This window comes from Pteropus alecto, unplaced genomic scaffold (assembly GCF_000325575.1).
Source record: "Pteropus alecto unplaced genomic scaffold, ASM32557v1 scaffold20, whole genome shotgun sequence".
Taxonomy (NCBI): Eukaryota; Metazoa; Chordata; class Mammalia; order Chiroptera; family Pteropodidae; genus Pteropus; species Pteropus alecto.
In genome coordinates, this window is record NW_006436298.1 from 42,042,403 (window position 1) to 42,055,613 (window position 13,211).

The 13,211-nt window shown below is 42.8% G+C and overlaps 1 protein-coding gene across 2 annotated transcripts in view; it reads left to right on the plus strand.

Moving 5' to 3' along the window:
* TNFAIP8 (TNF alpha induced protein 8) overlaps nt 1-13,211 on the plus strand; it is a 102,494-nt gene that overhangs the window by 41,079 nt on the left and 48,204 nt on the right. The window contains exon 1 of one of the 2 annotated variants that reach the window (XM_006913305.3): nt 8,698-8,839. The exons of the other annotated variant lie outside the window; for it this stretch is intronic. Coding sequence (XP_006913367.1) covers nt 8,827-8,839 — 13 coding nt within the window. The 5' untranslated portion in view covers nt 8,698-8,826. Of the gene's footprint in view, nt 1-8,697; nt 8,840-13,211 lie in introns of those variants that run through there. 2 annotated transcript variants of the gene reach the window in all.

Below are 13,211 nucleotides of genomic sequence, written 5' to 3' on the forward strand. Positions count from 1 at the left end.
TTTCATTTTCCTTCCAAGTCCATATATCTCACATCTCACCCCTTCTACTGCTACCACCATTTCTCTTCTCAGCAACCTCTCAGCTTCCCCTGTGCACTTGCCTGTCGCCCTCAGCCACTTCTTCTTAGGTAGTCAGAGTGCTCTTATAAAACCCATCAGACCATGTCATTCCCTTTCTTCAAACCCTCTTGTGCCTTGTCATCATAATGAAGTCCACATTTTTTTACCACGAGCTACAGGGGCCCCTCACGTGGCGCCAGCCTAACTCTCTAACCTCATCTCTTACACTTCCAGCTTCCCCCATTCCTTTTAGAGCTCACGGACTGCCTTTTTGCCTTTTTTTTCCAACCTTTCCCTCTGCCTGGAAGGCATGTTCCTTGGCTCTCTCCCTCACTCTTATCAGGTTTCTGGTCAGGTATCACCCTAGGAGACCGCCCATCCAAATACTTCTCTCTCCCAATCACTATCCCTTTTTTTTGATTTCTGTCCCTTCCCAACACTCCCCCCACACAGGCGCACGCTCGCGCGCGCGCGCGCACACACACACACACACACACGTGCGCACGCGCAGGCACACCGCATTTATCTCTGTTTGATATCCTGTTTTTCTGGCTCTTTCACTAGAACTTCATCACTGCTCTATCCCCAGCACTGTAAACAAATGCCCATACATAGTAGATGATCAATAAATACTTTTGATTGAATAACAGAGTGCCTCTCTTTGAGGCCTGGTCTCAGAACCTTATGTTTTGTTACTTCTGTGGCTCTTGGCCCTTTTTTTCAGCCGCTGAGCAGACTCTGACCATAGCCAGAATCTGCTGCTAAGTTTATCTCAAAAGTTACCCTCTTACTTTGCTGCCTCCCATTTGGCCCCTTCCTGCTCACAGATGACTCCAGAACTACAGAGAGGTGGAGAAGAAGTGGAACAGTGTCTATCATTTTACTAATAGGTAGATGGGCACCTTTGAGTTCTTTCTTGATTGTTCATTGTGAGTCCATACTGCTCCTGTTTTCTGTACAGACTTTTCCTTTATAGTTCACTCTCCTGATTTTCTTCTTCCTTTTCTCTCTGCTCCTTCTCAGTCTTTTCTCTTCTTTGCCCCATCCTTACATGTTGGCATTTCTTAGGGCTCTGTCTGAGTGCTTTGCTCTTCTTATTCTACATTCTCCCTTGGCGATCCTATCCATTCCTAGGGCTTCACATGGCAATGGCTTCCAGATTTATTTTTCAAGTCTAACCTCTTGTCTAAGTTCTAGACCTGTGTGTCTGTCTGTAAAGTGTTCATCGGTACTTGGATATCCCACAGGCAACTCCAATTCAATATGTAGTAAGCTGAACTTACCCTCTCTTCCAGTTTTCCCCTCAGTAAATGATCCAGTTGATTACCCAGAAATCTGGAAGACATCCCCCAGTACCTCACCCCTATGCCCAATCAATTGCCAGTTTTATCAGTTCTCCCATCGAATAGCTATAGAATCTGTACATTGCTTATCACAATCTACTGCCACCAACTAAGACCAGGCCACTACCATCAGCTCTTATCTATATTACTTCAAAGATAGTTCACTTGCTACATGCATCCCCTATTCCCACTCCCACACCGGTTTGGCTTTCTGTGCTGATATTGGTCTATATAAAATATCCATCTGATTATGTCATCCCCTGGTTAAAATGCCTTATTGGAGTTTTGATAAAGCTTAAAATTTAAACAGGACTTATAAGATTCTTAATAACCTGTTCCCAAATTTACTACTTGTTGGAGTTTCTTGGAAGTGTTTGTCTCCCTTACTCCGCACCCCCACCCACAGTCCCTATGCATCATGCACCTCCTCCAGCCTCCTTGTTTATCATTAATCCTGGGGGCTACCATGGGACACAGTACGGCCTCAATAAATATTTGTTGAATGAATGTCAGAAGGCAGTGGCCCTGGATTGTAATTGTCAGTGTCCTCAAATTCTGATTTAATTTGCCTCAAAAATTTAAAGGTTTCCAAAGTTATAAACTTCTATTTTGTCGTATAATCCTATGTATGTTTCCCTCAGCTCTGTAGTCTCCAGAGGATTATTAAAATGGAATTAAAAGAAGTCTGTGGGATTCTGCTAGCAAATCACTTTCAGTCTGTGCTCTTCGAAGGGCTTTTGAGTTCTGAGTTTAGGAGGCTGCCAAACAGGACTAGGAACCAAACCACCTTTGTGACCCAGTGGCGAGCAGGGAGGCAAACTGGCTGAATGGGCCTCTGCATCAACTTTTTCAGCTTGGACTGTGTAAGCCAGGATCCAAATACCTGAGACCTGTTGTGACTTGTCTGAACTGTTTATTAAATTCTCAAACCTGTTTGGGGAGAAAGCTTGAACACAAGAGCATATTTGGGTTTTGAGCAGTAAATCTTGTTTAAAAGAAACAGACAAGAACTCAATCATTTTAACCTGTAATAACTGAAATGGGACTGTTGGTCTCAGCTGTATTGAATCTAAAGAATAATAGGGAAAAGTTATTTTCTTAAAAGATCCAGGTCAGCGTTTCAAACTTCACCCCCAGGGTTGGGAGATCCTGGGTGAGGTTTCTAAGTCTTCCTCCTCCCAGAACTCCTATCTCTAAGTCCTTCAGAATAAGGGTGAGAGGGGCCTAATAGTCAGTGCTGAGTCAGAAGGATAAGCCAGAAGGGAATGACACACTTCCTGTCCTAAGTTCTAGGGAGTTTTTATGGTTTGTTTTTCTGTTTTGCTTTGAAGATTCCCTAAAAAGACAGACGATTGCCCTGGCCATCTCTTGATCAGCAGCCTTTATTTATTTTTGTAATCTCATAGGGTATCCACCCTTGCTATACTTTCTTATGACTCACAGATTTTTAAAACCCTTTTTCCTTGTTACAAAACAAAGTTTAGTATATGTATCAACTATAGTTTTACAAAAAAAAATATATATATGTATAGAAAAATGGAGGAAAAAGGTATTCTTTATTTCACCACCCAGAAAAAAAAAATGTATTGTGAATATAACACACCAGGCATTTATCTTTATGCCTGTAGTTTTCCTCTATAAAAATTATATACTACTTAATATAATTTCTTTGCTTTTATATATTGCTTTGTAGCCTTTGTGAAGAGTTCTTATGTTATTCATTATTCCACAAGATCATTTTTAAAGACTATATTGCATGTTATTAGATAGATGTGCCATCAGTCACTTAACCAGTCCCCCACTTGGGTAGTTGGGCTGTTTTGTTTTCATGTTGTCATAATAACACACAACTCCCTTACCCTAGCTGTCCACACTTGTCTGTTTCATTGGATATATTCCTGGAAGTGGTTCAAAGAGCATGTGGAGTTTTAAGGTTTTGATCTTTATTGCTACTTTGCCTTCCAGACATTTTACCTGTTTTACATTCCTACCATATAATATCAACTTCTTACCATGTCCTGTATGGCCCTTACCTATTTTGGCCTTTGCCCAACTCCCAACTGCTTCTCACACCCTTCTCCCCTGTGCTACCAACACTGCAGCCACACTGGCCCTCTTTCTGTTCCTTCCCCTGTAGTGTGTCAAGATTGTCCTGTCTCAGCTGGAGCGCCTGCTCTTCCTCTGACTCTGGCATACACCTCCAATGCCACCTCCGCCAGATTGGTCTCCTTTAGAACCCTGTGCTCCTTTCCATCCTAGCACCTTTCATGATCTGTCTTTTATTTATTTATGTATTTACTTGTCTGCCATCTCTTTCTCCTACTGAATGTGAGTTTTTGTGGGACAGGAGACCTTATGTGTTTTATTTTCCACCATGTCTCCAGCATCTAAATCAGTGTCTTGCATGCAGTATATACTAGATAAATGCAGGTTGATTTTGTTGAATGAGTAAAGAACTCTCCCGTCACCTAGGAATGTGCAGTGTAATGGGGGTCATGAGATGTGTAGCAATGGCCATCCCTTGGAGCAAAACTTGCTAAGTGCTGTAAGAAAGCTTCTGAGTGACGGAGGGAGACAGAGGAGTGGGAGCTGCAGTACTGACAGGTCTCATGTGAGCTGAGTGTTGGGACACTGGCCGTATTTTGTAGCTGATGAGGATGAGAAGGATGAGAGAGGCTGAGGAAAGCGGGTGATCAGAGGCCCAGAGGTAGAATAGCACTGGGCATGGCGGGGGCAGGGTTGGGGATTGCCTTAAATCCTGTGCTGCCTGTGCAGACTCCACCCATGAACAGTAGGGAGGCATTGCCCATCCTCATCAGAGGGACATGGTGAAGTGAGGATGGGGAAGCACTTTATAAACTCAGTTCTAGGCACAGATGGTGACGTTATGGTGATAGAGCTTTGTTTTGGGAAGATGTGCCACGAGGGCAACTAAGTCAAAGGAACAGAAAGTTCAGGCCAGAGGATGAAGCCTGGGGTGGGATGGGGTGATGGGGCTGGAACGAGGGGAAAGCAGAAGGGGCATTGCAGAGGTGGAGAAACATGAGAACATGGTGGCTGGCAGTGGAGAGTGGGGTTCATCATGACACTGAGATGTCAAGTCTGAATGCCTGATGGGAAGGTGACATATGGAGCACCCAAAGAGAAGCTGTTTGGGGGTAAAGAAGTATATGAATTTAGTTTCAAACTACCCCTTTGCTCTATTATGAGCATTTTTAGATTATATGAGCCCCCTTGCCCTCCTTTGTCATGAAAGGACTTGGGTGACGACAAGATAGTGGAGGAAGACAGAAATATACCAGAGGATAGAGGACTCAGGGCTCCCACGGCCCCCTCCTCATCTGTAGCAGGACTGCTGAATGGAGGAGGGAAAACAGGGCTCTGATGCCTCTCCAGGGGATGAGAGGTGGTTTGCTGGCATGTCTGCTCCCCAGTCACCTGTGGAAGGAGCTTGTTGGATAGCACCTTGTTGTGAGACAAATTTGTTGAGTCTTTAGGCTGAGGAGGGTGGGGTGGAGGACAGGTGCTGATTGTTGGGTGCAAAAACATGGGAGCTCTGGGTACAAATGAAATAAGACCGGGAACTGGGCGACATATTATCCTTCTGCAAATGGTCAAAACTGCTATAGATGTTTTTCCTGGAGCAGGGATCAAAGAGAAACTTTGCTCAAGACATGCTGTAATTTTTGATTGCTCTCAAAATTAAAACATTTTTGAAAGTTGTTTTTTTTTTTTTTTTTTAATTTAAGTTTGAAAATAGCCTCCTGGGTAAAATGACAAAATGACAAAGTTCTATGTCCTCTAAAGGGAGAATGGAGAGTAGAACTGCTTTGCTGCCATTCCCTGGAAAGCTGTCTTCAAAAAACCACCTTCTGCTACCTTTAAAGCAAAGCATTTAATAGAATCCAAATGGAAATGAGAATAGGAGAAGCACAGATGGGAAGACAGCAGAACTCGGTGAATGAGCGACCATCCAAACCAAGAGAAGAATCGGTGATGACAGGGTGGCGATTAAATCCAGAGAGGTTAAAACAGAGAAAAATGATCAGGTTTGGTGATGGAGGGAGGATGAGGAATTCAGCTTGGGAAATATCATATGTTGCATATTAACTAAAAATTCTAAAATTTTTAGAGACATTTACTCTGCAATTGGAGAGTTTTTCTTGGCAAATTGAAAGTTTAATTAGTTTAGTATTTTATCACTAGGGATCCTGTTCAGTTTCACATAAAGGTTTGCAATGGAAGAATGCTATAAAATGTCAGGACTTTGTTTATACTCAGGTCAGGAGAAAATAAACCACATTTAAGCGCCCGCATATTTATTGCAGCAGGCGCTCAGTGTTTCTTTGCTTTCTGAATGCCGGTTTAGTGTTTTCATTGGTAGTGCAAGTGTGAAGAGAGATTTGAGTCTGCATCATAGGAAGACATACATAAATGTTCATTCTAAAGCCCTAAGTGCCAGCTCTCACCACAGCTGCACGGCTAAGCAGCTAGCAGTGTGATTTTTAGGCATGCCTTCAGCCTCTTTGGACTGCCTCATTCTCCTTGCTTGTGAAATGAGGTTAGATGATATCAGAGGTCTTGCCAATACTGAAGTCCTGATTCTAAGAGAGAAAAGAGAAAGAAGGGCTTTAATTAACTTATTTATTTTGCTTCTGAGAAACTTTTAATAAAATGTATGTTTAAAACAAAGAAACTTATACTATGTGATAGGAAAGTCTGCCTTCCCCAATTCTGTGCAGCCCGTTTAGGGGGAGGCCATTAATGACAGTCAGCTAGATGATAGACTTGAGAAGTCTCTCTCCACTCCAGCCCTGTCTTTGATGCCAGGGCTGGCCCCCAGAAGCTCTGTTCGCAGTTTATCTCATTGTTCTGCCTGGCCTTGAAAGGTGGGTTGCAGGTGTTCTTTTTATTTTCTAGATAGTCCCTTATTTTTGTTTTCTGCCTGATGAACCAAGGACACATTTGTGATGTGATATGAAGAAAAAATTACAACAGATTTGGAGTTAGGTGTACCTAGGTTCATATTCCGCATTGCACTGAGCAGGTATATTAAATTTATGGAGCTCTGTTCTCTTACCTGTAACCTGGGGATAATGGAGTCCACCTCCCAGGGTTTTGGTGAGGACTGAGTGAATGCAAGGAAAGCATCATGCACGCTGCCCATCATCCATCAGGTGCTCAGCCAATGGGATTTTCCCTCCCTTGTCTAGGCATGAACCAAGTACTCCTCTGCAAGGACCCCTTGGATGAGAGAGGATGAGTCTGACCATCTTCTGTCTCTGTGATAACATCTATAGAATGTTTCTGGAACACTTTGCCAATTTCAGGCACTGAGTCTCCTGGAAAAATTTCCCCTCAGTCTATCTTCTTTCCTGCTTTGCCAATGACTCCTTCCTCCTTGAAGGAGCGGGACGAAGAGAAGCAAGTCGAATTGAGGAGGCTCTGGTTGGCCATGGATTTAGGGAGTCCATTGAAAGAGTTGAGGTCGCTAAGAAGAAAGAGTACTGATGGGAAGGCGGGGAGGTGAACAGAAAGAAAACAACACTGCTCTTGGGAGCCACAGTATCCTGCTCTAGGGACTAGGGAGCATCTTGGGAATGCCAAAGCCTGAAGGTCAAGATGTTTTGTAGATCTATCCAGTTCAGTCTCTGAGGCTGTAGAATCAGATAAAATAAACAAACAGAGGTATCTTTTTCATGCAGGCACATGTTTCATTATTCTTGTGGGGATTTTGTTGAATGTACTGCTGATAAGGATGTGGGTGGCTATAAAGGAAATATTTTTCTTGGGGTATGTAATAAGCAGGCGATGAAACTAGGCCAGAGAGAGAGAGAGTGTGTGTTCTGGAGATTGTTTTGGTAGCGTAGGGCCTAGGCCTGACGGCTTCTCTTCTCAGCCCTGCCTTATCTGGCAGAGCCTTGTTGAATATGCTGCTTATCTCTTTCGCTCTGTCAGTCTCTTCAGAAATTGGGATCACCACCCACCAAGTGTGGGGACAGAAAAAAGATTTAAGTGATCCGTACCCTGCTCAAGATGCCTAGATAACGTGAAGTGTATGTGCATGGAAGACGAGGATCTGGTTTTCTAAAAGCCACTGTCACATGGTTGCAGATAGGTGGAAAAGTAATACCAGATAAGATGGACCCAGACTTCCCTAATGATAGCTCATTAAGTATCACATGCAGCCCGAAGTACCTCCATTACAGGCATTGCCAATTGTTCTCTAGGGGGCAGGGGGCTTGGGGCACCCTGCTTCAGCTGCAGAGCTGTGCTGACCAGAAAAAGACAGTGAGCCACATGTATTATTCAGCACAAGTGCCTTAACAAAGCTGGATTGGATCTGGACAGATTCCTTGGTTGCTGGGCCACCCGGCAGGGTTTCTAGGGCTGGAAGACCTGGCTGCCTCCTTTCCCCTCTCTGCCTCAGAACACAGGTGATGCCTCTGCACTGGCCTAGCTATTGATCCTTGAATCTACTGAGATACTACATAGTTGATGGAGATCTTCAGGGAAAGCCTTCATAGAGGTGGCACCCTTGAAGTGCACCACGTAGGACTGGCAGAATCTTATGTGGTGGGGATGGACAAGGGAGAGATTTGTGTGTGGTGATGACTGTCAAAACCTAGGGAAATAAATAAGCTTCTGGACTGTTAAATAGCATATATGTATATATCTGTGTGTGTGAACATGTGTATTGCCTGGATACAATTGCATGTACATTCTTTATAAAAACCTTATATTCTTTTCAAAAGGAAAGACTAATGATTTTATGTAGCAACATTGCCCAAACTCTGTTCTCTAGTTGTGAGAACGAGAACACCTCTAAGCAGTACTTACTATTAATAGACATTCATGTTTATACTGGCCAGGTAGGAATGAGGTGTTTTTTGATTTTCTTTTTTCCAGGCATCTATGATTGGGGCTGCTCCCTTTTGTTTTGTAAGTATCTGCTCCTCTTTTCTAGCATGTCGAAACGTTAGACTTCCTGTTTCTGCTTGATTTTGAAAATACCTCTTGTTCGCCTATCACAGGTAATCCCTGTGTTTCTATTTAGCCGTAGTTTACAGGTAGCAAGTACAGGCAGCAGCCAGTCCATTCCCATTAGGACATGGAGACCTCTCTGGATTCACAATTAAAGGCCACAGAATGCATTCCACTATAGGTGACGAAACTCAGCTCCCAGAATAACAAGCAAGACAACTTTTAAAGTGACGATCTTCTGTGCATTTGTTTGGTAAGCTTATGGTGGATTTTTCAAAAGGACGACATAAATATTTTCGGATTATTCTTGGGGAGGACTGACTCTTCCTGAAGGTGATACAGATGACGTAGAATACAACAGGGTGGCTGTGTATGTTTCTGCAGTCTGTGTGACTCCACCAAGGCTCCGTGAAGCTGTCCTGACTGGTACAAGGAGAAAATGCTGAAACTAGGTGAGTTAAAACTGCCCTCAGACTGACTTGGATGTTAAGTCCATGTCGGAATCTGGCGGAATATTCAGATGACTAAGTGACATGGTGTTGCTGTCTACAAGGGAATAACTTGGTCACGGCCTTAAAGTGGTTGTGTTCAACAAATTACTGCTTTTCTTTTGCTGTGACTTTGGGAAGTGTTAAGCTGAGGTAGGTTCCAGTGTCGCGGGTGGGGAAAATGGCATCGGATGAAGGCTCAAATGTTTCAGAAATGGGGCTCACAAAAGATTGGATAGCTTTTTCACTTAAAGTTTCTCCTTTTTACAATTTACACATGTTTATTAGCTTTAGTTTAAGACATTTCTGATTCCCAGTGGTCTGGTAGTGGCAGTAACACCATGTGGTGACTTGCAAACACAAGGGTGTTTATTTCTGTTCTCCCATTGTGTAGATATTTGTCAGAACATTCTTGCTTCCATTTCCTCTAACAGCCAATAAGCAATTTTATCCTATATATACAATAAACCCTTTCGTACTTTTAAAATACACCTTAGGTTTCTTTTTAGCCTTACTTAATGCTTTTTTCTTCAAGTAGACCTAATTTTATTTTTAAGGTTAATTGGAAAAGTTTTTGAGGATTGAAATAAGAGAGCATTTTAAATAGCCCTCAAAGTTATATTGGGATTTGCATACTTTTGTTCAGGTTTATGTGTAATATTTGAGAAGTTTATCTAAAATTTTTCTACTCAAGACTTTCTAGAGCTTAAATTAAATACTAGAAAGGAACTAAAAACCGAAAGACATAGGTGGGTGTTAATATATCTAGTTTCTGGTCTCACTTGGCAGCCAGTGCTATTTCCTAGAGCCATGACTACCGGAATGTGGTCACCGGCACATCATTTATGTTAAATGTACATTTGCCTACCAGATGCCCAGAGTTGTGCATGTGATTCTCTGTCAGTTTTCTTTATATATGTATATAGGCACAGTCTAGCCAATATATAAAAATGGTTATGTGTCTGTGACTGTATATAATGGCATGTATATAGTCGGGACCAGGGCCAGGTTTGGTTGGGAAGGTTTTGTGGAAGAAGTGAGTTTTGGGGAGAGTTCCAAAGGGAGGGTAAGTAACGTACTTTGGCAGAAAGAAGAAGTATACATAAAGCTTCTAAGGCTGGAGTGATTACGTCAAATGCGTTCATGAATAAGCATGAACCATTTAAGAGTGAATTATAAATTACTGGTTGAAAAAAAAGCAGGCTAAAGGTGAGGAGGAGGCAGGAGGATAAATTTCCCCCCCCCCACCCCCCCCACCCCCTGAATACCAGCACGCCCAGACCAGGTTGCCATCTAGTGGAACTGGCCTAAATGCACATGGGAGTGTCACCTCTTCTCCCTTCAGGTTACATTAATAGTGTGATATCTTGGCAGTAAGGAAGCTTAATTTTCTTTCTCCCAGGAATTTTAAATGAAGAATTAGAGAAAGGAGATGGTTGTAACTATGCTCTCCAAAATGACACTAATTTTGCCTTAGAAAATGGAGCTGCATACATACATACATATATATGTGTATACACACACACACACACACACATATAGAATATATTTACCATCTATAAAGAATTTCCCATAGAAATATATTTATCAGATATAAAGAATTCTCCATAGAGAATGTTCAGAGGTGGTGGTGTTGCTGAGAGTGCAGGGTGTGCATGGCCCTTCAGCTCAGGGCATGGAGCATACAGGAAGCAGCACTGGAGAAGTGGTACAGCAGAGTGAAAACATACCACATCTAGCTCTGGGCTGGCTTGTTGTTTCACGTGGTTACAGAGTCCATCCTGGTACAGTGGCGACAGAGCAGAGCCCTTCGACGACATAAACCACAGACCTCAGAGCTGGAAGACATTGTAGAGAACTGTTCTCTTCCTGCCCTCCCTTTCACCCATGCCTGCATGCATCCATTCACTAAATTCCTGTTATATACCAGGCATTCTTCCAGGTACTCGAGATATACCTGTGAACAAAGCAGATAGAAATCCCTGCCCTTCTAGTGGGGGAGAGAGACAACAAACAAAACAAGTAAAATATATAGTAGGTTAAGTGATATGAGGGGGAAAAAAACACTTTTTTTTTTTAAGCTGAAAAGGGGGATAAGGATCGTTGCGTGTATAGAGGGTTTGCAATTGTGTATCCTTACTGATAATGTGATACTAGACTCATCTGAAAGATCTTAGGAAGCTAGACCTGTGAACATCCTGGAGTAGAACATTCCAGGCACAGGCAAGCAGATGCAAAGCAGTGGGAATAGGTGTGGTATTCCAGAAACAGCCAAGGGGCTGACAAAAGGAGAGATGAGCTAGAGAGCTAGTGAGGGACCAGAATAGGTGGAGCCTTATGGACAATCATAATGAATTTGACCTTTACTGGGCATGAGATGAGAAGCATGAGATGATCTAGTCTAATCATCTTATTTTACAGATGATGAAATTTAGGACAAAGAAATCAAGTCAGGTGTCCATGGTTATTCAGCATCATAGTGCCAGAGCTGGGATAAAAACCTGCCTCCTGACCCCAGCATTCTTCCCACCACCATGCCTGTCCAGGTGGGATGTGTGACCTCACAGGCCCAGACCTCCAAGTGTAGCGGTCCAGGAGGAAGCCAAGTGCTGTGGGCTTCTCCAGCAGCAGTTTCAGTATGGTTCATCTTGGCTGTCCCCACCATCCCAGTGTGTCCTACCTACCTGTAGAGGCCCCAGGGCACACATAAAAAGCATCAGACCTATCCTATTATCTCAGAGGAGTCCCCTGCCAAATATTACCTTCTTTTGTTTTGGTATGGAGATAAATCCTTTGGGTTTTACCAGTGGTTAAACTCAAGAATCTACAAGCTCATAAAGGCTCCCTACATCCCTACATTCATTTTTAAGTTACTTGGATATAGTTAACGTAAGATAAAAGAGTGATTGGTTAACATCAAATGTAGCTTGACCTGGAAAATTTTTGCCCAACATTCTTTGTCTCCTTGCCTTACTGTGAACCAGTTCGAGCCTTTTTTTCTTCTTTTTTTGTTTTCATCTTCTTTAGATCTTATGACTGTTGTCTTCTGGGCACAAGCCAAATCCTCTAATCTCACTTTCTGATGAAGGTCAGACTAGTGCTAAGTATAGAGGAAAATGACTTTATGCTGTCGCCTATGTCATCTCTCTTTTAATCACCCATGGCCTGTATTCTGTGGACAAAGTAACAAGGTATTTGCATAAAGTCATCCCATCTTGTGGGAAACTAACTCATCTCTGACTCTCTTGCCTTAAAGCAAAGTGCCCATTAAAAGGTAGTGTGAGATTTACATCATCATCTTATTTTGCATTTATATTTGTTTGTATAGCACTTTTTTTTTTTTTTTTTTGCTAGCCAAGGTAATTTTACATGTTCATTTGTGTACACTGTCTATAAATGAGCTCTGAAATCCTACTACCTTCAACCATTAGAGTTAGCATTGATTTTTATCCTTTGGCATCAGTAGTTCTTTTTGTAATTAGTTCTTTGTCTACCCCTGGAGCATAAGAACAAAGACCCCTGTGGTCCTCTGCTTTATGGTCTTCAGGAGAGCGGTACTTAGGGGTGAGATCTCCTAGCTGGCTTTGCAGAGAACCTCAGAAGGAGCGCTTGCTGGAGGAAATTCTGTTATCAAAACTCAGGACAACAAAGCAAATGCAGAAATGCTATGGGCAGTAAGTAGGCCTTAAGAAAACTTGACAAGAAATATTTCTACATTTCTAGTTTATGAACAAGTATTTGCTGCATATGGGTGATGGAGAATGAGAGTGTTCAGTTAAAGGTACCTGCAAAGACAGCCAATTAAAATGCTAACGCTTATGTCGAAAATCATTCTGTTGGAATTCAGTGTTTCTGGTGAGTGGAAGTACAGAAATGCAATGAGCTACGTGTTGTGTGGCTTGTTAAAAGCAGTCCGAAGTGGACTTTGAGCACATCGTAAGACAAAAACCTGGCCTGACCTTCACAGACCAGTGTTTTTCCATTGCTGATTTGACCCTTCTCTGCTAATGACTTAGTAAGTTCCTACCCTTTACCATATGTGTCCCTGAACTCCTCACTACACTCTTGGCTCCTGGGAAAAATCTCAGGGCGGACTTGACTTGGCTCCTGGCTCCAGATTGTGATCTGGAGCTTTTACATACCTTTTCCTACCTTACGAGACTTCCCTTTCTGCCTCCTGTCAGGAAGGCAGCCACCTCTTTGTGGCACATCACACATCCATCAGGAAGCTCTATCAGGGGTGATGGGACAGCACCATGCTGGGAGTGGGGGACGAAAAGCTCAGGGACCTGGGTCCTACTTCTCAGGCTCTCCTCCCCATCTGTGCTACTGAGGT